Source organism: Hemitrygon akajei, chromosome 3 (genome assembly GCF_048418815.1).
Source record: "Hemitrygon akajei chromosome 3, sHemAka1.3, whole genome shotgun sequence".
NCBI classification, from domain to species: domain Eukaryota; kingdom Metazoa; phylum Chordata; class Chondrichthyes; order Myliobatiformes; family Dasyatidae; genus Hemitrygon; species Hemitrygon akajei.
Window position 1 is genome coordinate 154,695,903 of NC_133126.1, and position 25,943 is coordinate 154,721,845.

At 43.8% G+C, this 25,943-nt stretch overlaps 1 protein-coding gene across 8 annotated transcripts in view; it reads left to right on the plus strand.

Annotated features, from left to right (window-relative positions):
- Positions 1 to 25,943, plus strand: part of LOC140725529 (uncharacterized) — a 467,652-nt gene that overhangs the window by 213,071 nt on the left and 228,638 nt on the right. For 7 of the 8 annotated variants that reach the window (XM_073041107.1, XM_073041104.1, XM_073041102.1 and 4 more), the window contains 2 exons: positions 13,572 to 13,630; positions 15,658 to 15,722. The exons of the other annotated variant lie outside the window; for it this stretch is intronic. In XM_073041107.1, coding sequence (XP_072897208.1) covers positions 13,572 to 13,630; positions 15,658 to 15,722 — 124 coding nt within the window. The remainder of the gene's footprint in view (positions 1 to 13,571; positions 13,631 to 15,657; positions 15,723 to 25,943) is intronic. 8 annotated transcript variants of the gene reach the window in all.

The window sequence follows — 25,943 nt, forward strand, 5'->3', positions numbered from 1 at the left end:
ATTTCCAAACGCTACCAATTCTGACTCGAGTTAATGACAGCATTATTTTTTCTGTATATCCAAACTCTCTTAAGGTACCATTGAAAATGTTTGTCAATAATACATCAAACACACAGCGGGTGTCTTGTTGCTAGGATAAACTTATTCATCGTTTTCTCTCCTGGCATGGTGTTAGTAACATCATGGGAAACCACTGCATTTCTATCAAGTGGCAGGTTTCCAAAAATGTGTGGCCTCAATGATGCTGCTCTGGTCTTTCTGAGCATCTATTGACAATGTGTTATTAGAAACATAGAAACATAGAAAATAGGTGCAGGAGTAGGCCATTCGGCCCTTCGAGCCTGCACCGCCATTCAGTATGATCATGGCTGATCATCCAACTCAGAACCTTGTACCTGCCTTCTCTCCATACCCCCTGATCCCTTTAGCCACAAGGGCCATATCTAACTTCCTCTTAACTATAGCCAATGAACCAGCCTCAACTGTTCCCTGTGGCAGAGAATTCCACAGATTTACCACTCTCTGTGTGAAGAAGTTTTTCCTCATCTCGGTCCTAAAAGGCTTCCCCTTTATCCTTAAACTGTGACCCCTCGTTCTGGACTTCCCCAACATCGGAAACAATCTTTCTGCATCTAGCCTGTCCAATCCCTTTAGAATTTTATACGTTTCAATAAGATCCCCCCTCAATCTTCTAAATTCCAGTGAGTATAAGCCTAGACGATCCAGTCTTTCTTCATATGAAAGTCCTGCCATCCCAGGAATCAATCTGGTGAACCTTCTTTGTACTCCCTCTATGGCAAGAATGTCTTTCCTCAGATTAGGGGACCAAAACTGCACACAATATTCTAGGTGCGGTCTCACCAAGGCCTTGTACAACTGCAGTAGAACCTCCCTGCTCCTGTACTCAAATCCTTTTGCTATGAATGCCAACATACCATTTGCCTTTTTCACCACCTGCTGTACCTGCATGCCCACCTTCAATGACTGGTGTACAATGACACCCAGGTCTCGTTGCATCTCCCCTTTTCCTAATCGGCCACCGTTCAGATAATAATCTGTTTTCCTGTTCTTGCAACCAAAGTGGATAACCTCACATTTATCCACATTAAATTGCATCTGCCATGAATTTGCCCACTCACCTAACCTATCCAAGTCACCCTGCATCCTCTTAGCATCCTCCTCACAGCTAACACCACCGCCCAGCTACGCGTCATCCACAAACTTGGAGATGCTGCATTTAATTCCCTCATCTAAATCATTAATATATATTGTAAACAACTGGGGTCCCAGCACTGAGCCTTGTGGTACCCCACTAGTCACTGCGTGCCATTCTGAAAAGGTCCCGTTTACTCCCACTCTTTGCTTCCTGTCTGCCAACCAGTTCTCTATCCACTCTACTAGTTACATCTTCGAAAAATTCTATAAGGTTCGTCAGACATGATTTTCCTTTCACAAATCCATGCTGACTTTGTCCGATGATTTCACCTCTTTCCAAATGTGCTGTTATCACATCTTTGATAACCGACTCTAGCATTTTCCCCACCACCGATGTCAGACTAATGGGTCTATAATTCCCCAGTTTCTCTCTCCCTCACTAACGGGTCTATAATTCCCCGGTTTCTCTCTCCCTCACTAACGGGTCTATAATTCCCCAGTTTCTCTCTCCCTCACTAACGGGTCTATAATTCCCTGGTTTCTCTGTCCCTCACTAACGGGTCTATAATTCCCCGGTTTCTCTCTCCTTTAGGGTAAAGGAGGATTATATAGTATCTGTGTAGAGGCAGTGACAGACCAGGGATTGTGTGGTGTTCTGGGAGCATCCTTAATTCCTTAATTTTGAAGCAGTTTACTGTACTATCAAAGCTTGAAGAACAGACAGCTGTCTGCTAATCAAAACAATGATCCCCAGTGAAGAACAGCCCGTTGATCCCACTGAGATAGTCTGGAACTTATGTTGAATCCATTTATAATGCTACTCAGATTTGGGTAAATAAAATAAATTGTAGAGAAGGAGTCCATAATTCTGACAAGGTATTCCATTTCAACTGAGTCTGTTGTGTATTTTACAGTAATCACTGCCCATAACACAGAGTGCCAAGAAGTACAGCACAGTAGCAACCTGGCATAGGAGAAGGGAGATAAAGCCAGATGAGAATAGCGTGTAACCAGGGAACAGAGTACATCAAAGAAACTTCGAAGACTTTCATTTATCCCTGTAAATTAGCATTTGACTGCCCATTCCTGTGTTGCCGTAGCCTGACAGCGGGGCAGCTACTAATTGGCAGTGTGTTTGAAATTGTGGGCTACAAGAAGATATCAGCGCACTGTAACAAATGGAATTCCATCTGGAACGGTTTGAGGCATTGCATCTGGGAAGAGCAAACAATAAAGGAATTGCACATTAGAAGATAGAATACTCGTGTGCTATTGAAAATTTAATTTTGGAGAATGTGTACACAGATCCTTGAAGGTTTCAAGGGAGACAGATGAAGTTGTTAAGAAGACTCAGGGTGGTGAAGAAAGTCCTTATTGGCTGAGTAATCTGCATTATCAGAAGCGGTTTATAGTCAGAAAGTATTAAACAATGCTTTCCCAAAAACGTTACATGTGGGGCCCCACTGGTAAACTTCGGTCCTGACAAGAAATCAGCACAGCATCCTAATATTTCTTGCATTGGTTCCAGAGCTATGGACAATGGTGGGTTTCCAGGGAAACATGACTGAGCTGCCCTTTCATCCCAGGTTTTGATTCAGAAAGGCACTAAGAAACCATGCAAGTTCTGTTTCTTCTACCAAAGCCATGCCTTTGGAGTGTGTTTCTGATCATAATGCAAATAACTGCCAAATTATATTGTGTGATACCCAAAGAAACCAGAATCACCTTATATGAGTAACACATACAAAATGCTGGAAGAGCTGCATCTATGGAAAGGAATAAACAGTCATGTTTTCAGCCGAGGCCCTTCATCAAGACTAGAAAGGAAGGGGGAAGAAGCCAGAATAAGAAGGAGAAGAAGACGAGCTGGAAGGTGACAGGTGGTGCAAGGTGGGTGAGGGAGGGGGGAATGAACTGAGAAGCTGGGAGCTGATAGGTAGAAAATGGGCTGAAGAAGAAAGGAGAGGAGAGTGGACCATGGGCAAAAAGGAAGGAAGAGGGACACGAGGGGGAGGTGATAAGCAGAAGAGGTAAGAGGGGAACCAGAGTGGGAATGGAAAAAGGGAGAATGGGAAGGGAGAAAAATTACTGTAAGTTAGAGAAATCAAAGTTCATGCCATCAAGTTGGACTCTCTCCAGACAGAATTTGAGGTGTTGTTCCTCCAACCTCATCATGGCAGTAGAGGAGGCCATAGACTGACATGTCGGAATGGGAGTGGGGATTGGAATTAAAGTTGTTGGCCACTGGGACAATCTGCTTGTTGCAGATGGAGCGAAGGTGCTTGTCACAGTCTATGTCAGGTCTCACCAGTGCAGAGGAAGCTGCGTCAGGAATACCAGACAGAGTAGACGATCCCAACAGGCTCGCAAATAAATTGCTATCTCACCTGGAGGGACTGTTTGGGGCCCTGAAAAGAGATGATGGAAGAGGTGGATGGGCAGGAGTAGTAGCAGTGCTTCTGCTTGCAGGGTTGAGTACCTGAAGGGAGATTAGTGTGGAGGGATGAATGGACAAGTAATCACAGAGGGAGCAACCCCTGTGGACAGCAGAGAACGGAGAGGGGGGAGTTAAAGATGTGTTTGATGGTAGTGTCCCGTTGAAGGTGGCAGAAATTGCGGAGAATGCTGTGCTGGATGTGGGGGCTCCTGGGGTGGTAGGCAAAGACAAGGAGAACTCTCTGTTTGTTAGGGTGGTGAAAGAAGGGGTGAGAGTGGATGTCTGGGAAATGGAGGGCAGCATCAGTGGTGGAGGAAGGAAACCCCTGTTCTTTGAAGACAAGTGATATCTGTGATGTTAGACTCACAGAACCATAGAACACTGCAGAATAGAAAGAGGCCCTTCAGCCCATCTAGTTTGTGCCAAACTATTAATCTGCTTAGTCCCATCGACCTGCACCTTGGCAATGGCCGTTCCCTTGACTCTGCTATCTTTAAGAGCTCTATCTAACTCTTTCTTGAAAGCATCCAGAGAATTGGCCTCCACTGCCTTCTGAGGCAGAGCATTCCACAGATGAGGCGGAGGTATGCAGATGTTTCCAACGAGTGGACAGTCATGAGTCTGTGGGACCGGAGGCATCCCAGGACGAGTACTCAGGATATGTGCGCAGCACAACCAGCAGGTGTGTTGAATGACATTTTTAATTTCTCCCTCTCCCAGTGTAGAGTGCCCTCCTGCTTCAAATTATCCACCATTGTCCCTGTACCAAAAAAGACCGAGGTAACATGCCTGAATGACTGGCGTCCTGTCGCACTCACCTCAATAATAAGCAAATGCTTTGAGAGGCTGGTCAAGGATTACATCTGCAGTTTGCTACCACCCAAACTGGACCCCCTACAATTTGCCTACCGCAATTCGCAATCGCTTTTATGCTCGGTTCGATGTCGCTAACTCTAAGCCTCCAAGGAAAGCCACCACTACAACCTGCAACCTGGTCATCTCTGAGGCTGAGGTATACAGATGTTTCCAACAAGTGGATAGTCGCAAGGCTCCCAGGTGTGTGCTGCAAAACTGTCAGGTGTGTTGACTGACATTTTTAAACTCTCTGTCTCCCAGTGTAGAGTGCCCTACTGCTTCAAATTATACCAAAAAGGACCAAGGTAACTGGCATCCTGTCACACTCACCTCAATAATAAGCAAATGCTTTGAGAGGCACATCTAGAGTTACATCTGCAGCTTGGTACCAACCAAACTGGACCCCCTACAATTTGCCTACCAACATAACTTATCAACAGACAACGCAATAGCTACTGCTCTACATACCGTCCTTGAACTTCTGAAGAAGAAGGATACTTGTGTAAGAATGCTGTTCTTGGACTACAGTTCAGCATTCAACACCATAGTTCCATCCAGGCTCGACAAGAAGCTCAGGGACCTCTGCCTTGATTTTTGCCTTGTGCAGCTGGATCCTGGACTTCCTGTCAGATCGCCAGCAGGTGGGAAGAGTGGGCTCCCTCACCTCCACCCCTCTGACTCTCAATACTGGAGCTCCTCAGGGCTGTGTACTGAGTCCACACCTTTACTCTCTGTATACCTATGACTGTGTTGCCACTCACAGCTCCAAACTGCTAATTAAATTTGCAGATGATACTACATTGATAGGCCTTATCTCAAATAATAATGAGGCAGCCTACAGAGAAGAAGTCATCACCCTGCCACAGTGATGTCAAGAAAGCAACCTCTCCCTCAATGTCGTAAAACCAAAGAGGCTGGTTGTGGATTACAGGAGGAATGGAGACAGGCTAACCCCTATTGACATCAATGGATCTGGGGTTAAGAGGGTGAACAGCTTCAAGTTCCTCAGCATACACATCACCGAGGATCTCACGTGGTCTGTACATACCGGCTATGTGGTTTAAAAAAAAATCACAACAGTGCCTCTTTCACCTCAGACAGCTGAAGAAGTTTGGCATGAGTCCCCAGATCCTGAGGACTTTCTACAGGGGCACAACTGAGAACACCCTGACTGGCTGCATCACTGCCTAGTATGGGAACTGTATTTCTCTCAATTGCAGGACTCTGCAGAGAGTGGTACGGACAATCCAGTGCATCCGTGGATGTGAACTTCCCAATATTCAGGGCATTTACAGTGACAGGTGCCTAAAAAGGGCCCAAACAATCACTGAGGACCTGAGTCACCCCAATCACAAACTGTTCCTACTGCTACCATCCAGGAATCAGTACCGCAGCATTAAAGCCGAAACCAATTGGCTCCGGGCCAGCTTCTTCCACCAGGCCATCAGACTGATTAATTCACACTGACACGATTGCATTTCTAAGCTATGTTGACTGTTCTGTTGTACATACTATTTATTACAAATTACTATAATTTGTACATTGCACATTCAGACAGAGACACAATGCAAAGATTTTTACTCATGTATGCGAAGGATGTAAGAAGTAATGTCAATTCTCTATAAATTTGCTGCTCTAAATCCCACTGAGTGTTGGGTGGTCTACAATATAATGCCATTGAAGTGGTCACCCCTTTCTTATATCTCAGTTGCACCCATAGAGCTCTCCAGTCTGCCCTGTCTGAGTTCTGCCATGACATTTTCCCTGATTTGTAATGCCACCACTCCCCCTATAATCGCTCCCACTCAACCACATCTAAAACAACGTAACCCTGGAACATTTGACGGCCAATCCTGCCTCTCCTGCAACCAAGTCTCACTAATGGCTACAAAGTCCTGATTATAAGCTCATCTGCCTTACCTACAATACCTCTTCAACTGAAATATATACAACTCCGCACACTGCTCCCATCATGCTCAACCTTTTGATTCCTGACTTTGTATGTAGATTTAAATACAACTTCTCCGAAACCTAAATTAAAATTATATTTTTAATATCTCAGAGGAGCACGAGAAAGCACTTTGACTTGAAAGGTTTCTTCACTCCTTCTGGATTTCATTCCTTGTTAAACTGAATAGTTTTTTTTGTAATTTATTTTTTATTGAAGTTCATCATCAAACACACATTTCCATAAGATGTATTTCAGATATTGTACATATATATCATATAGTCATATATGCCACAGATGTCCACATAATATTTATCTGAGGTATACACTTATAGAAAAGAGAGGAAAGAAAGAACAAGTGAAAGGAGAAAACTATGCGCAAATAGGAAGTGATTTTTTTTTACAACATATTCATTGATTTGTGAGAATAAAATCAGGCCTATGAGGTGTTATGTAATTAAACCATTTTTCCCAGTATGAATCAAATTGTTCCAACTTATGATTAACAGATGCTGTTATCTTCTCCGTTTTGTAAATGTCCATTGTAATTTCCATCCATGCATTTAAGGATGGGCTCTCCTGTGATAACCATTTCCTAGTAAGAGTCTTTTTACCAGCCATCAGCAGTATATTAAATATTTATCTCTTTTCAACCATTCTTGAGGTATGTACCCAAAATATATGGTCTTACTTTCTAAGGGTATTTCACATTTAAAGATGTCTTGTAGGGCATTGTATATCCCCCTCCAATGGTCTTTGATAATGGGACATTCCCAGAAAATATGACTGACTAATTTCTAATGAGAATCAGGATAATTAAAATTGCTGAAATTCAAGCAAGTTGCCGATGGAAACAAATCCCTTTAAAAAGTCCAAATTATATTTGACCTTGGTTGACCAAGTGACAATAATGTTTGTGCCAGGTTATTACCACATACAACACTAGAAAACAACGGCTTCAACCAGCAGTGTTGAGAAGGGTGACACATCGGAGCACAAGTAACTGGAAGTTTCCCTTCTAATCTTAAACTAACCCATCTTAGCAACATCACTAATCATTACCTCTGGGCCAAAATCCTGCAACTCATTATTAGCACACAAGTGAGTCTGCAGATGGTGAAAATCTTGATCAACACATGCAAAATAGTAAAATGCTGGAGGAACTCAGTAAGTCAGGAGGCATCCAAAGTGGGAAATACTTATTCAGTCCTGATGAAGGGTCTTGGCCCCATTTCCATCCCCCTCCATAGATGCTGCCCGACTTGTTGAGTTCCTCCAGCATCTTGTATGTGTTTCTCATTCCTAGCAGTGATGTGAGCAGACCTTCAGTAAATGGACTGCAGGAGTTAGAAACATAGAAAACATACAGCACAATACAGGCCCTTCAGCCCACAAGGCTGTGCAGAACATGTTTTTACCTTAGAAATTACCTAGCTAGGATTACCCATAGCCTTATATTTTTCTAAGCTCCATGTATCTATCCAAAAGTCCCTATCGTATCCGCCTCCACCACCGTCGCCAGCAGCCCATTCCACGCACTCACCACTCTCTACATAAAAAAACTTACCCCTGACATCTCCTCTGTACCTACTTCCAAGCACCTTAAAACTGTGCCCTCTCATGCTAGCCACTTCAGCCCTGGGAAAATGCCTCTGACTATACACAAGATCAATGCCTCTCATCATCTTATACACCTCTATCAGGTCACCTCTCATCCTCCATCACTCCAAGAAGAAAAGGCCGATTTCACTCAACCTATTCTCATAAGATGTGCTCCCCACTCCAGGCAACATCCTTGTAAATCTCTTCTGCACCCTTTCTATAGTTTCCACATCCTTCCTGTAGTGAGGCGACCAGAACTGAGCACGATACTCCAAGTGGGGTCTGACCAGGGTCCTATACAGATGCAACATTACCTCTCGGCTCTTAAACTCAATCCCACGATTGATGAAGGCCAATGCATCATATGCCTTCTTAACCACAGAGTCAACCTGCGCAGCAGCTTTGAGTGTCCTATGGACTCTGACCCCAAGATCATTCTGACCCTCCACACTGCCAAGGGTCATGCCTTTAATACTATATTCTGCCATCATATTTGACCTACCAAAGTGAACCACCTCACACTTCTCTGGGTTGAACACCATCTGCCACTTCTCAGCCCAGTTTTGCATCCTATCAATGACCCGCTGTAACATCTGACCGCTCCCCACACTATCCACAACATCTCCAACCTTAGTGTCATCAGCAAACTTCCTAACCCATCCTTCCGCTTCCTCATCCATGTTATTTATAAAAATCACGAAGAGTAGGGGTCTCAGAACAGATTCCTGAGGCACACCACTGCTGACCGACTTCCTTGCAGAATATGACCCATCTACAACCACTCTTTGCCTTCTGTACACCACGGTTCCTGTATCCTATCATCCTTTCCCTGTCTCATTGAAATGTACCTATGCAGAACTCCATGCAAATATCCCCTGCACATTTGCCACATTTCTTCCGTACATTTTCCTGAGAAAAATCTGTTCCCAATTTATGCTTCCAAGTTCCTGCCTGATAGCCTCATATTTAATCTTACTCCTATTAAAACACATTCCTAACTTGTCTGTTCTTATCCCTCTCCAATGCTATGGTAAAGGAGATAGAATTGTGTTCACTGTCTCCAAAAGGCTCTCCCACTGAGAGATCTGACACCTGACCAGGTTCATTTCCCAATACCAGATCAAGTACAACCTCGCCTCTGGAGGCTTATCTACATATTGTGTCAAGAAACCTTCCTGAACACACCTAACAAACTGCACCCCATCTAAACCCCTTGCTCTAGGGAGATGCCAATCAATATTTGTGAAATTAAAATCTCCTGCCATGATAACCCTATTATTATTGCACCTTTCCAGAATCTGTCTCCCTATCTGCTCCTCGATATTGAAGGTGGGAAATTAAAGAAGTAGTAAATGATGATCTTGCTAGAAACTGGACGTTCCATAAATGAGCTGAACCCACAGTACTTTCCTATTAGAATTTAGCTGGTATTACTGTGATTGCAACTGACTGAACTGAATCCCAGGAGCTGAAATACACCAAACTAAATTTTATTGCGGTGAGTTAGTTCTGAAATGGCACCAAAGAATGCTCAAGTGTTGTCAGGTTTGAAAATCTGGCTGAGTGCCTTCCTTTTTAATTTGAGTTGACTTTCTGAATTCAATTCAACAAATTAGTTGAATTTTGAATCAGTGTCTAATTAAGTCTACTTATCACCATGTTATTTTGGCATTTAGAATTAACTCCAATTATTTCTTTCTCCCACCAGAACATTGCCAGCTCTAACATTGAACAGTAGCCACTTAGTAAACTGCTGTAATAATTACGTCAGTTACAGAGAGTCTCTGGAACGCAGACATTTCTGACTCAGGCAAGAAAGCTTCCAGAGACTCAAGGCTGGCATATGCTGGTGATGCAGTTCCAAGTGTTACTTGCTATGCGATTGGAAGAAGTCTGACTGTTCTGTTTGGAAACGAAGGTTGGATGGAACATAAGTTGCTGATCATGGAGGAAGGGGGTATGAATAGACTCAAATCTCTAAGCAGGAAGTCTCCTTGTTATTTGTTAAAGAGCAGCTGTGTCTAATGAATCATAAAAGTATAGTCCAGCGATTTGAATTATTGAAAGATGTAATGATGAACTAATCTGTAGCACCAAGACGTAATTATAGCAAGGCATCAAATATAAATGTGGATGTAAGAATTGGGCAAGTAACATTTGTATCGCAATAACTGCCCCCAAGACATTGACCAATATGTGGCACGGTAGTTTTGTGGTTAGCGTAACGCTTTGCAGCCAGCACGAGCAATTGGGGTTCAGTTCATGCCACTCTCTGAAAGAGTTTGTACATTCTCCCTGTGACTGTGTGGGTTTCCCCCTAGTGCTCTGGTTTCCTCCCACATTCTAAAGGTGTATGGTTGAAGTAAATAAGTTATAGGTATGCTATGTTGGTACCAGAAGCATGGCAATTCGTGCAGGCTGCCCCCAGCATGTCCTTGGACTATGTTGGCCGTCGATGCAAACTGCGCATTTCATTGTCTGTGGAACGCCCTGGTAAATATTTTACTGCTAATGTTGTCAAGTATTTCATGAAGTAATTTTCTGTAGAATCAGTGTGTTCTGCTGGTAGTGTTTGGGTTAAAGTTAAGGGATGCTTCGGAATGTTGTGTCATCCAATCAGAAGGGTGGAATTGGGAGAAGGTTCTAGAGAACGCTGTGGGAGAGGTTTTGTAATGGACACTGCGGTGGGCCGAGGTCTTTTTCGGTGGGAGATGGAGAGAGAAGAAGCTCGAGAGAACCGGCCATAGGATTCAAACTGGTGGGAATCCGCTGGGGCCCAAGAGGGGGAGTTTTACCAGGGGTCAGTGAAAGAGAGTAGGCACCGTGAGTACATCAGACACAACAGCTTTTGGAAGACTTGAGCTTGAGCCTGTGCACATTTCACTGTTTAATTATGACGGACCCTTTTGGTTTTTTTTTATTCTTTAATAACTCTTTGGTTAAGTTAACGTTTGTAAATATACTTTCTTTGTAGTTGTATGCAGTGAAGAGTCTGTTATTTCTTGCTGAAGGGTGATTGGATGGGAGCAGTAAGTTACACAGTATTCACACAAATCGGGGTTCGGGTGGATGAGGCACCTCAACCTCACAGGTTTGGCGGGACTCAAATCATATCGACCGTGGACATAAAGAGTTCTGAGGAAGGTGGTTTTCTCACTGCTGAGTCTGGTGGCTGTTAGCAAGGGGCTAACGAGCTGCATCTCTACAGAAGGGATTGCATATGTTTCAAAGTAAATGTGACAAATAAAAGCTAATCTAATCTGATCTAAAAGTCTAACCACCAACCATTTTCTGCTGAAAGGATCATTCGGGTGTCTCTTCCACCCAGCTGAGGTACGTACCAGGAGTGCTGCCTCGACAGGGTGCTTAGCATTGTCAATGATCCTCCCCATCCGAAAACCAATTTCTTTGACTCCCCTACCATCAGCCAGGAGGTACCATAGCACTGGGATGGTGTGGTAAACCATGTATATCTGTCTGGACACGCCCCTCTGCTGACTGCTCCTGTGGCTCCTCCCACAGACCCCTGGCTAAAGGTGATTGTGTCTCTGCTCCTTCCACAGTCATCCAGCATGGATGTGGTCCGTTTTACTGCTAATAAAAGCCTTTCAGTATTTACTCTACTTTCAGTCTTTTGGAGTTATTGATAATGCATCAGATGGGAAGCAGCTTCTGCCCCCAGGCTATGAGACTACTGAACTCTGCCACCACCCAGGTCTCATCATGTATTAAGTGCCAGAAGCATTATGCTGTTTACTCTTTCACTTGTGATTAATGCACCTTAATATTACTTTGTGTTATGTTTGAGTTATGCATACTGTGCTGTGCACCTTGGTCCGGAGGAATGTTTTGTTTGGCGATATACATGTATACAGTTGAAATTATAATAAACTTGATCTTGAACTTAATGTTCAATGCATTACCATTGCCAAATCTTCCACCATTAATGTCCTGGCTACAGAACCTCAACTCTTTCTGCTACATTAACACAGTATCGCTTTACTGCTTTTGATTCCAATATAAAATATGCTAAATGTGGAAAACAATAGATTTTCAACTCAACTTTCATACCCTAAGATTGTTTAACTCTGAGAAAAAAATACTTATTTGCAATGCTAAGATATTCTTTTTCAATAACAAGCGTTGTTCAATGCAAAACATTTGATTAAACACGGACATGTTCTGATTTAAAATTAAGTATGTTAAAATCTTTTAATGTTAATTACTTTTCAAACATCTGTTTTTCATTAATTTTGTTGGTGTCTTGTTCACATCAATTAAGCCTGAACAAAGTTTCATGTGAGCAATTTAATTTGCAAATAATATTATTTAAATGATAAAATAAATGTGGTGCATATTGGCTTAGGACATGCAAACTCATCCCACTCTTGCCTCAAAGTTTCAGCTGTGGCCAGTGCATGGCAAAGAACAAAACTGAGTAAACATTTACATCGGTAGTCAGGCAGGTGCTTATAACTCTGCATTTGCTTTTCTACTCTTGAGTCAGAGTCCCTTAAAGGCAGTTAGTGTTGGGGAAGCAAGGAATTTGTAGAAGGACTTGGACAGATGAGGAGAATGGGCAAAGAAATGACAGATGGAATACAGTGTAGGGAAGTGTATGGTCATGAACATTGTTAGAAGGAACAAGGTGTAGACTATTTTCTAAAAAGAAAACATATTCAGAAATCAGAATTGCAAAGGGACTTGGGAGTCCTCCTGCAGGATTCCCTGAAGGTTAACTAGCAGGCTGAGTCAGTAGTAAGGAAGGCAAATACAATGTTAGCATTTATTTCAAGAACATGAGAATATAAAAGTAAGGATGTAATGCTGAGACTTTTTAAAGAGTTCTTCAGACTTTTAAGTATTGTGATCAGCTTTTGGCCTCTTATCTCAGAAAGAATGTGCTGGAGTTGGAGAGGGTCCAAAATAAGTTTACTAGAATTATTCCAGAAATGAAAGGGTTAACATATGAGGAGCATTTGATGGCTCTTGGCCTGAATGTGGGACATCTCATTGAAACCAACCAAATATTGGAAGACCTGATAGAGTGGTTGTGCAGACAATAGTTCCAATGTTGGGGGAGTTCTGAACCAGAGCAAACAACCTCAAGAGTGCAAATCTGTCCCTTCAGAGCAGAGATAGGGAGTAATTTCTTTAGGCAGAGGGTTGTGAATCTGTTGAATTCATTGCCACAGATAATTGGGTATATTTAAAGTGGATGTTAATAGCTACTTAATTAGTAAGGGTGTCAATGGTAATAGGGAGAAAGCAGGCGAATAGGGCTGAAAGGGAAAATAAATCACCCAAGATTCAAAGGGCCAAATTCTTACGGTCTTATGCTCAAGGTGAGTGGCAAAATGGCATTCTTAAAGGAACGCATTTTAGATCGTCACTGCAACTCGTAGACCAAGCAAAAGTACTTAAAATCAATAATAATAAAATCTGCATTAAACAGAATTAATTCAGTGCTAAATTTTGTTCTTTGCAATTATTAGAGATCTTTAGATCTAGCTTACAACTGTGCTACATAATCAAGTTTAAATTAAACTAATATGTTTTCATGCTTTTGTTTAGGAGGCATTGTAAATGTGATGCCAATGTTATTTTCTAAAATTTCACGAAAGAGATCTCAGGTAAGATTTAAGCATGCTTAAACATTTTTTGAACTAAATGTTGCAATTGTTAACAATACTTGTTATAGTAATCTGTTTTAATAAACATATTTTACCCCATCAATAATTATTTTCTGTGATCGGGATAAGCTAAACTTAAGCTGTATTTCAAATTCTTTTGGTTCCCTTGTAATTTGATAAAGTATGTCTTATCTAAAAAAAAGTTTGAGACAAATCTAAAACAAATTTTAAAAATCACCACAAAATCCTTGTGAATATGATCTAGGGAATCCAGCAGCAAGCAATATTAACATTCTCTGAAGCAGATTCTTCCTACTTGGTAGTAGGAAGAAATAAGCTGATGTGATCAATAATATTTCCTTGTTCATATTAAAACCACATTTTATGTTGCCTTTTAATCTGGACAATCCTTTATCAGCAGAACGTGATAGAGTACTATTTTTTTCAGATAAAGATTTACATGATTAAATTCAAGTATTATCCAGGGTGAGACCTACATAATCATGAAATATGTGAAATAGGTTATATATCTGATACTTCAAAAACTTGTGATATTTATTTTATTGACAAAGTGTGTTCTTGACATCAGTTAGCCTGACATCAGTGGTGGGAAAGATGCTGGAGTCAATTATTAAAGAGGAAATTACGACACATTTGGATAGCAGTAGAAGGATCAGTCCGAGTCAGCATGGATTTATGAAGGGAAAATCATGCTTGACTAATCTTCTGGAGTTTTTTGAGGATGTAACTATGAAAATGGACAAGGGAGAGCCAGTGGATGTAGTGTACCTGGACTTCCAGAAAGCTTTTGATGAAGTCACACATAGGAAATTATTGGGCAAAATTAGGGCACATGGTATTGGGGGCAGAGTACTGACATGGATTGAAAATTGGCTGGCTGACAGGAAACAAAGAGTAGCGATTAACGGGTCCCTTTCGGAATGACAGGCTGTGACCAGTGAGGTACCGCAAGGTTCGGTGCTGGGACAGCAGCTATTTACAATATACATTAATGATTTAGATGAAGGGATTAAAAGTAACATTAGCAAATTTGCTGATGACACAAAGCTGGGTGGCAGTGTGAAATGTCAGGAGGATGTTATGAGAATGCAGGGTGACTTGAACAGGTTGGGTGAGTGGGCAAATGTATGGCAGATGCAGTTTAATGTGGATAAATGTGAGGTTATCCACTTCGGTGGCAAGAACAGGAAGGCAGATTACTATCTAAATGGAGTCGAGTTAGGAAAAGGGGAAGTACAATGAGATCTAGGTGTTCTTGTACATCAGTCAATGAAAGCAAGCATGCAGGTACAGCAGGCAGTGAAGAAAGCTAATGGCATGCTGGCTTTTATAACAAGAGGAATTGAGTATAGGAGTAAAGAGGTCCTTCTGCAGCTGTACAGGGCCCTGGTGAGACCCCACCTGGAGTATTGTGTGCAGTTTTGGTCTCCAAATTTGAGGAAGGACATTCTTGCTATTGAGAGAGTGCAGCGTAGGTTCACAAGGTTAATTCCCGGAATCGCGGGACTGTCATATGTTGAAAGATTGGAGCGACTGGGCTTGTATACACTGGAATTTAGAAGGATGAGAAGGGATCTGATTGAAACATATAAGATTATTAAGGGATTGGACACACTGGAGGCAGGAAGCATGTTCCCGCTGATGGGTGAGTCCAGAACTAGAGGCCACAGTTTAAGAATAAGGGGTAGGCCATTTAGAACAGAGATGCGGAAAAACTTTTTCACCCAGAGAGTGGTGGATATGTGGAATGCTCTGCCCCAGAAGGCAGTGGAGGCCAAGTCTCTGGATGCATTCAAGAGAGAGTTAGATAGAGCTCTTATAGATAGCGAGGTCAAGGGATATGGGGAGAGGGCAGGAACGGGGTACTGATCGTGTATGATCAGCCATAATCACAGTGAATGGCGGTGCTGGCTAGAAGGGCCGAATGGCCTACTCCTGCACCTACTGTCTATTGTCTATTGTCTATTGCTGCAGTTTAAAATATTCCATTTTCTTGTTTGCGGAAGGTATTGTGGTTTCGCAGAGCTGTCACTGGAGGCCTCACCACTTGTGCTGTGCTGAATATTTTCTGGTAGGCTTTCACATGCATACTGTGTTTAATTTGAAGAAAGTTTACTTTTGAAATAATATCCTCCTTTCCTAGTTCCTGAAATGCCAGATCAGCACAACAGCCAGAAAGATTGGACTGTATACAGTACCAAAGCTTATTAAAATAAATAAGATCATAAAACAAAGGAGCAGAATTGGCCCATTCAGTCCATCAAGCTCTGCTTCACCATTACATCCTGGCTGATTTACTATTCCTCTCGGCCCCTATTCTCCTGACTCATCCCTGTAATCTTTGACACCCTTACTAATCAAGAAACTATCAACCTCCGCTTTAAAAACACCCAATGATTTGACTTTCACAGCCAACTGTGGCAAGGAATGCAAACGATTCACCACCATCTGGCTAAAACAATTCCTTCTCATCTATGTTTGAAATGGATGTCCCTGTATTCTGAGGCTGCGCCCTCTAGTCCTAGACTTGCCCACTATAGGAAATGCCCTTTCCACATCCAGTCTATCTACACCTTTCAATCTGTATGCCTTAGTGATTTGTCACATTTTATTGTCCATAGTTGTCCAATGGAACTGGAGAGTGGCTCCTGTTCTCGGTGTGTTTTTATAAGTTCTAGTTTAATTATCATTCATCCATACATACGAATGCAGCAAATGATTCAGCTTTCCTCCGGGGGCCAAGGTGCAAAACACAGACAGTCACACACAGCACATAAAGTTATTAAAACAGAAAAACATACTGGTCACAGAAAAATATATAAATATCGCCCAAGTCCCTGAGTGTCATGGTCTTTTAGATTGATGGTACATATGATGCTGTCCTGGAGCGAGCATGCAGCAGTCCTCATCACACACTAGTGCAGCTGCAGCCGCAGATGAATGCAGTCCAACTCGTCTTCCATCGAGCTAACACTGGAAGGCAGCACTGATGGGGTGGCCAGCCCGCACACCGGCTCCGGAGGATCCTTCCCTGTACAGGTGATCCCGCAGCATGAAGGTCTAGTCCACACCACAACCCAGGCCACACAGCCCCCCCCCCCCCTCCCCATCGGTCTTGATAATGAACCAGTTAACTTCCTATTTAGAAAAATATAAGTTAATTCTCAGTTATTCTACAAAAACTGGTGTGTATACCATTCTGGATTCAGTGTTGGTTTTCAACATTTGTAGGTACTTTTACATTTATAGGTATAGGTATTTCAACCTTCCTTGGCTGTCCTCCTCCTAGCTGCATATAGTCAGAAGCTAAAGAGCAAGGCTGCAGAGATAAGGACAACAAAAAGGTAGTCGGGGGAGGCAGAGGGGCTGCCACAGGATTGCTTCAAGTAGGTAGACTAGGCCTCACCAGAGAATCTGAACGATAACACCACAGTTGTTATGGGCATTATTAAAACAGTCATAGACGAGTATGTACCCACAAGACAATTTGGAGTCTTACCCAACCAGAAGCCGTGGATGGACTATGAAATTTGCAGTGAGCTGAGGTCCAGATCAGTGGCATTCAGGTCTGGCTACCAAGTAAAATTGAAGAGGTACAGGTATCATCTCCGGAAAGCCATCTTGTGTGCCAAGTAGCAATTCGAGACCAAACTTGAATCACTAAAAGCTGCTCGACAGCTGTGGCAAGGCTTGAATGCTTTCACTGCTTACAAAGTGAAACCAGGCAACGTAAATGACAGCAAGGCTTTGGTCCCAGCAATGCATTCTGTGCTCACTTTGACCATCAAAACATCACAGACTCCCACAGCTCCCAATGACCGTATGATTTCAGACTCTGAGGACGACATGAGAGCATCCTTCAGGAGGATGAACCCATGGAAAGAATCTGACTCTGATGGGGTACCTGGCTGAATACCAAATAACTATATTGATCAACTCCCTGGAGTGTTTACCAATTATCTTTAACATCTTGTTTTGGCAGTCTGAGGTACCCTTCAAGAAGGTTATGGTTATACCAGTGCCTAAGAAGAACGTGGTCATCTGCTCCAAAGACTATTATCCAGTAGCACCTAACTACACTTTGATGAAGTGCTTTGAGAGGCTAATGATGAAACCTATCAAATTAGACCTGAGAAATGTCTTGAATCCACTACGGTTTACCTACAGTTATAAAAGGTCTACAGCAGATGCCATTTCATTGGTTTTTCACTCAACTTTGGAACATCTGGACAGTGAAGGTGTGTACATCAGGATGCTCTTCATCAATTATAGCTCGGTATTCAATACCATCATCCCCTAAGAACTAATCAATAAGACCTAGACCTCAATACCTCCTTGTGCAATTGGATCCTCGATTTCTTCACTTGCAGACCCTGGTCAGTTTTGGTTGACAAAACTTTCCTCTGCAATCTCCGTCCACACAGGACATCACAAAGTTGTTTGCTTAGCCCCTGTTATACTCACTTTAAATTTATGACTGTGAGGCTAAGCACAGCTCCAATGCCATATTTAAATTTGCTGACAACACCATTGACAATGGTCAAATCAAAGGTGGGAGGGAAATTGAAAATCTGGCTGAGTGGTGCTAGAACAGTAACCTCTCACTCAATCCCAGTAAGACCAAGGAGTTGATTATTAGCTCCAGGAGGAGGAAACAGGAAGTTCATGATCCAGTCCTCAGCAGGGGACCAGAGGTGGATTGCATCAGTAACTTTAAATTCTTCGGTGTTGTTATCACTTCAGAAGATCTGTCCTGGGTGCAGCACATAAAAGCCATTATGAAGGAAACACAGCAGCACCTCTACTTCCTTAGAAGTTTGCGAAGATCTGGCATGTCATCAACTTTGCATATTGGTTGTTTGTCCTGTTGGGTGCTTTCTTTCATTGATTCTATTGTGTTTCTTGGATTTACTGTGAATGCCTGCAAGAAAATGAATCTCAGGGTTGTATATGGTGACATACGCAGTATGTACTTTGTTAATAAGTTTACTTTGAACTTTAAATTTTAACTACACTTCTTGTTTGCTCCATGACCTATTATGTGTTGCATTGCTGTATGTCCATTTTAGAATCAAAGATTCCAGAGCATTTTGAAAGACCTTTTTTATTCAATCAATCTCTGAGGTCCTCCGTTGGTCAGAGCTGACCATGGATATTACATTCTAGCTGTCCACATGATACACAAACCAAGGCAGCAAGCTGTTAGCCATGCCACAAACTCCCCCTCTCCCCATGCAGCTGATGAATCCAAAGGAACAGCATAAACCCAAACAATTTGGCACCAGCGATGACGCAGGAGTTGCCAGTCAGCGTTGAACTCAACATAGGACTGCCTTAGGGACTCCTGCTCTGGATTTTTCCTCAGAGTTTACTCCCAAGGTTTTCCGTATGAGTGGGTATAGGCTCAAGGCAGCACAGTTTTGAGACCAGGGTTTTCCTTCTCCAAAATGAGCTACCAACCATGGCTAACGAGCTCCATCTACCCAAAGAACTGGTTTTAAGGTGCCTTTGTCCCGTTTCAGTAGGAATGGTTTTACTGGGCTTAGTAACTGGACTTGGTTGTCAGAGGCTATTTGAGACACGCCATTGGGAGCATTTAGTAGGCAGTGGGAGCTTATCCCCACTACCTTCCCCTGACAATGACACCCTGAAGGAACCACTCAATCAGTCCTTACCAGTAAATTAGCCACAGGGATTTTTAATGCATATTATTGGCATAGATTGAGCCCTTCTGAGAGGTAGTTTACTGGAACTTTTTTCCAGATTGATAGTTTTTTTTGAATTGTATAATTGTAATTTTTCTCAACTATTGCTGGTTTCTATTTACGATGAAGTGAAATGGTTGATGGCTTCAAGCAGTGAAATGGCAAAATGGCGCAAATAAGGGGCAACTCATTCTGTGCAGCTCCTATGAGAATTATCAAATATTTCTGTTTAGGACAACCACAGTTGAAACCCACAGTCAAAGCCATAGGTACTTCAGTAAGCAACATATTTTAAGATGTTTAAAAACTTATCAATACTCAAAATCGATGGATCCCAGGCTGCAGACTCAAGTCGAACGTGTTGTTTTCCTTTAAGAAAGAAGAAGCAAAGAAAATGTGCTGGGCCGCAAGGAAAATTGAAATGCAGAGACTTTAGCCCCCCCCCCCCCCCCCCACGAAGCGAAACCTAACATCATGAATGACTGTGATGATTCACTCTCAGATGAGCTCAAAGCCTTTTATGCACACATTGAAAGGGCGTACATAGCCATCGTAAGGCGACTGGTCCTGGTGGTGTACCTGGTAAGGCTCTGAAAACCCATGCCAACCAGCTGGTGGGAGTGTTCAGTCTTTTACTGCTGCAGGGGAGGTTCACATCTGCATCAAAAGGGCGACAATCATATCAGTGCCCAAGAAGAGATGAGTGAGCTGCCTGCCTCAATGACTTGTCACCCAGTGGCACTCACATCTGCTGTGATGAAGTGCTCTGAGAGCTTGATCATGGCTAGAATCAACTTCTGCCTCAGCAAGGGCCTGTACTCACTGCAATTTTCTTATTGGCACAATAACTGTACAGTGGATGCAATCTCACTGACTCTCAACTCGGCCTTGGATCATAATAGTAATAGTTCAGCCAGCTGCTTATTTTCTGCAGCTCAGCATTCAGCAGGATCATACCTAGTTCTAATCAACAAGCTCCAAAACCTGGACCTCTGTACCTTCCTCTGCAACCGGACTCTTGACTTCTTCACCAGATGACCACAGTCTTTGTGGATCAGAAGTAACACCTACTCACTGATAATTAACACTGACGCGCCTCAAACGTGTGCTTAGCCCTCTGCTCTACATCCATAACTGTGTGGCTAGGCACTGCTCAAACAGCATCTATTAATTTGCTAACAACACAACTATTGGCAGAATTTCAAAGTTTAAGGTAATTATCAAAATACAAACAGTATTTGTCACCATTTACAACCCTAATAATAGTTATCTTGGGGACATACTCAATAAATCCATAATAGAATAATAACTATTAGAGACAATGAAAGATCGCACCAACTTGGACATCCAACCAGTGTGCAAAAGACAACAAACTGTTGTTATATACCCCTAGGGTTTGTTTTTTCTGTGGACTGTCACTTTAAAACACCGAGAGAATGAGACTGACTTTTTGACACTGTTGGATTTCTACTGATAACAAAATTGCTGGGTTGCTATGGTGAGCAGCCTGTGTTTGGACACTACAGAACTGCTGTCGGCTTCTGGGGTGCCATGGTGGAAGAGAGGTGGAGTTATTTGATGGACAAATGGATGTTTATACCAGTTTGCGGCTTGATTTGAATAAGCAAGGTCAGATGACTTTCACACAGACACACACAGTCAGAGTCAAGATGGATCCGTTCAATGGAAGACACCAGTGGGTCGGTTGCTGGTTTAAGCTTTCAGTAGCCCAAAGGGGTGAGTTGAGATCGATCCAGAGTATTGATAAATAACTCTCATAGGTGCTGCAGCTAGAAGAAGTTTGCAGAGACGAGAGGAGAGAAAGGTTTGAAACAGAAGAAACCACTCCATTCTAATATGAAAGTGTGATTGTCACATAGTTAATCCACAGGAGTGGGTCCTCTGGTGAGGAGAAAACCTTTGTGAATATCACATGTGTGTTTACCCTTTGTCTGGGTGTGGTAGTTCACTGAAGAAAGGCACCCCATTGGCAAATCACTGTTGGAGCTATTTCGTATGTTGTGGAACTGGATAAGTGGCTGTCACGTTGTGTGGTTGGGGTAACCTTGTGGAAGCTACCGGTATCTTTACCCTTTCCTCGGTGGTAGTTTTCCCTGGAAGAGGATCCCCTTTGTGATAAGCTACTGTTGGTGATAATCCATACGTGGATTCTGTTTGAGTATCCTGTGGCCACCATTTTGGGATGTCCCGTAGCTGAATCCGGGTGTGGTACCACTTGTGTTGAAAGGATATTCGTTGAAGATCACTGTCAGTGATACTTGGTGTATGGAGTGGAACAACTTCAGAGATAAAACCTTACTGCTATTGTTACTTTGTATTGCTCTCGTGGAATCTGTGGAATATCGACGTAATTGCCTTCTTACAACATTCGCCTTTTGGATTACAAATATCTCACATTAATTAACCTGAGGATTACCATCGTAAGACTGTAACTCTTGCCACCTGAGCTTGAATGAGTTTGGGAACTTCATCTACACACCTATATATACATAACACGGCTAACTTTTGATGTTTGGTAGTTACTAATAAAATAGTGATTGTTAACAGCAAAACCAGACTCCAGGTGTGTTCTTCTGCTGCTGACACTTTTACAGGGTTGAGTGTACGTAACACTGTGCAAATACAAAAAGAAAGAAAGAACAACAATAAATAAATAAACAAAAAATATCGAGAACGTGAAATGAAGAGTCCTTGAAAGTGAGTACATGGGCTGTGAAAACACTTTAAGGATGGAGCAAGTGAAGTTGAGTGAAATTATCCCATTTGGTTCAAGAGCCCCATAGTTGAGGGGTAATAATTGTTCCTGAACCTGTTAATGGGAGTCCTGAGGCTCCTCTACCTTCTTCCTGATGGCTTCAGTAGAAGAGAGCATGTCCTGCTGGTGGGGGTCCCTGATGATGTATGCTGCTTTCCTGCAACAACACTTCGTGTTGCTGTGCTCAATGGTGGGGAGGGATTTACCCACGATGGACTGGGCCATATCACTATCTCTCTGTAGGACTTTTTGTTCAAGAGTATTGGTGCTTCCATACCAGGCTGTGATGCAGCCAGTCAATATACTCTCCACTACATATCTATGGAAGTTTGTCAAAGTTTTAGATGTCATGTTGTATGTTCCACTAACTCCTAAGGAAGTAGAGGTGCTGCAGTGCTTTCTTCATTATTGACTTGCGTGCTGGGCCCAGGACAAGTCCTCTGAAATAATACACAGATGAATTTAAAGTTGCTAACACTCTCTGATGAGGACTGGATCATGGACCTCTCATTTTCTTCTCCTGAAGTCAATAATTTGCTTCTTGGTCTAGATGACATTGAGCAAGAGTTGTTGTGTGCCACCACTCATCCAGATTTTCAATCTCCCTCTAATCTGCTAATTTGTCACTGCATTTGATTCAGTTTATGACAGTGGTGTAATCAGCAAACTTGAATTTGGCATTGCAGTTGTGCTTAGCTGCACAATTAGCCACCCACCAGCGCCTTTACTTCCTGAGAAAGCTGAAGAAATTTGGCCTGTCCCCTAAAACCCTCACTAATTTTTAGAGATGCACCGTAGAAAGCATTCTTCTAGGGTGCATCACAACCTGGTATGGCAGTTGTCCTGTCCAAGACCGGAAGAAGCTGCAGAAGATCGTGAACATAGCCCAGCACATCACACAAACCAATCTTCCATCCTTAGACTCACTTTACACTGCACGCTGTCGGAGCAGTGCTGCCAGGATAATCAAGGACACGACCCACCCAGCCAACACACTTATTGTCCCTCGTCCCTCTGGGAGAAGGTTCAAGAGCTTGAAGATTCATACGGCCTGATTTGGAAACAGCTTCTTTCCAACTGTGATAAGATTGCTGAATGGATCCTGACCCGGATCTGGGCCGTACCTTCCAAATATCCGGACCTGACTTGCACTACCGTACTTTCCCTTTTCTATTTTCTAATTATGATTTATAATTTAAATTTTTATTATATTTACTTCCATTTGTACTTCAGGGAGCGCAAAGCGCTGAATCAAATATCGTTGTGATGATTGTACTCTCTAGTATCAATTGTTTAGTGACAATAAAGTAAAGTAAATGATCAGTGTAAAGCATAAAGAGCAGGGGGCTAAGCACAGCCTGCAGTGCACCTGTGCTGAAGGAGATCATGGAGGAGATGTTGCCAATTTGAACTGACTGGGGTCACCAGGTGAGGAGATCAAGGATCCAATTGCACAATGAGCTGTTGAGCCCAAAGTCTTTAAACTTATTGATTAGTTTTGAGGGGATGATGTTAATGAATGTCAAGCTGTAGTCGATAAAGAGCATCCTGATGTATGCATCTTTGCTGTCCAGATGTTCCAGGGTTGAATGAAGAGCCAATGAGATGGCATCTGCTGTGAACTTGTTGCTCTGGTAGGCAAATTGGAGTGGATCCAAGTTGCTTCTCAGGTAGGAGTTGATACGTATTATCACCAATTGCTCAAAACACTTCATCACTGTGGATGTAAGTGCTTCATCCACAGTGATTAAGCATGTTGTCATGTTCTTCTTAGGCACTAGTATAATTGAAGCCTGCTTGAAGCAGGTGAGTACCTCAGACTGCTGAAGCAAGAGGTTAAAGATCTCAGTGAACACTCCAGCCAGGTGACCAGCACGGGTCTTTAGTACTTGGCCAGTGTGGTAAACTACATATACCTGTCTGGACACGTCCCCCTGCTGACTGCTCCTGTGGCTCCTCTCACAGACCCCTGTATAAAGGCAATTGGAGGCACTGCTCCCCCCTCAGTCTCCAGGATGCTGTGCTCTGTTTTGCTGCTAATAAAAGCCTATTGTTTGCCTCCCATCTCTGAGAGTTATTGATGGTGCATCAATTTTATTAGCAGCAATTTTAAAACATGGAGAGCATTTTACGACCCGACAGATTGGATCTGGACCCTCAATCTCCAGAAGCCAGCATCGCTTTTGAACTCTGGCTTCCATGTTTCCAATCGTACCTGGAGGAGATTCGAGTGACCAGGCCTAACACGATGCACAGAGTTCTCCTCTCCAGGGTCAGTCCGCGGGTCTACTCCCTAATCAGGGACCTGCCGACCTACCAACGGGCACTGGACACCCTCAAAACACAGTACCTGCGGCTGGTGAACACCGTCTACGCAAGACATCGCTTAGCGACACGGCGGCAGCGAGCCGGAGAGTCGAGTGCTGAGTTTGTCCGGGCCCTACAGACACTCGTGCGGGCCTGCAACTGCAGGGGACTGACGGTGGAACAGCATGCGGAGCTCCTGGTACAAGACACCTTAGTTACGGGGATCAGGTCAGTGTACGTGCGCCAGCAGCTGCTGGAACACGCCGATCTTACCTTACATTCGGCGATCAAGCTGGCCAACACGCTGGAGGCCGCTCTGCACAATGCTGACGCTGTCCAGGTGCGCGATCTCCTGCCGGCCCCGCAATCGACCACGGCTCCTGCCAATCGCGAGTCCGTGAAGTCCCCGCAACCCGCCGGCGAATCGACCATGACTCCTGCCAGTTGCAAGCCGGTGAAATCCCCGCAACCCACCGGTGAATCAACCACGGCTGCTGCCAGTCGCAACTCGAAAAGCACCCCCAAAAACACTGCCCGGCCCGAGAAGCTACCTGCTCCAGCTGCGGAAAGAAGGGCCACTTCGCCAAGGCCTGTGATTCCAAACCACGAGCGGGGTCGAGCAGCGCCACATGCGAGGCATGGGGGGTCGACATCTTGGTCGCCGCCATCTTGCCTGCCCGCCTCGTGCGGGGCATGGGGGCGGCCATCTTGGTCGGCGCCACCTCGCCCCGCCTCCGACCCACGGGTGCTTACCGGGCACCAAGACAGCAATGCAACTCTGGCCTCTGTGACCCTCGACCAAAGCGCTCCACACCAGCTCGCAAGGTCGATGATGGACATCCTGGTGGAGGGGCACAGGACTAGCTGCCTGTTTGACACGGGCAGCACTGAGAGTTTTAATCACCCGGACACGGTGCAACTCTGCGGACTCGTGACACGGCTGATAAGGCAGAGAGTCACCGTGGCTTCTGGGTCGCATTCCACAGACATCAGGGGGGGTTGTGTAGCGACATTGGTGGTGCAGGGCACGGAATATCGGGACTTTGCGTTACTTGTCATGCCTCAACTGTGTGCCCCTGTGCTATTGGAGCTCGACTTCCAGAGCCACCTGAAAAGTGTGACAATGGAGTATGACGGGCCCCTCCCACCAATCACTGTCAGAAATCCTCAGTTTTGTGGGACTTCGTCATATACCCCGTCACACACACCGACCCACACATCCCACCCAGCACCATGCCAACAGCCGCGCTACTGACACCACTTGCAGCCTCTCCGCCCTCAAGATCCCTCCCCTACCGCTGTTCGCCAAACTGACCCCCGACTGTAAACCTGTGGCAACTAAAACCTGCGCGGGGGACAGGGCCTTCATTAAGTCGGAGGTGCAGCGGCTGCTCAGGGAGGGGATCATTGAGCCAAGCACAAGTCCTTGGAGGGCCCAGGTGGTCATTGTTCGGACCGGGCAGAAAAATAGGATGGTCGTGGACTATAGCCAGACCATCAATAG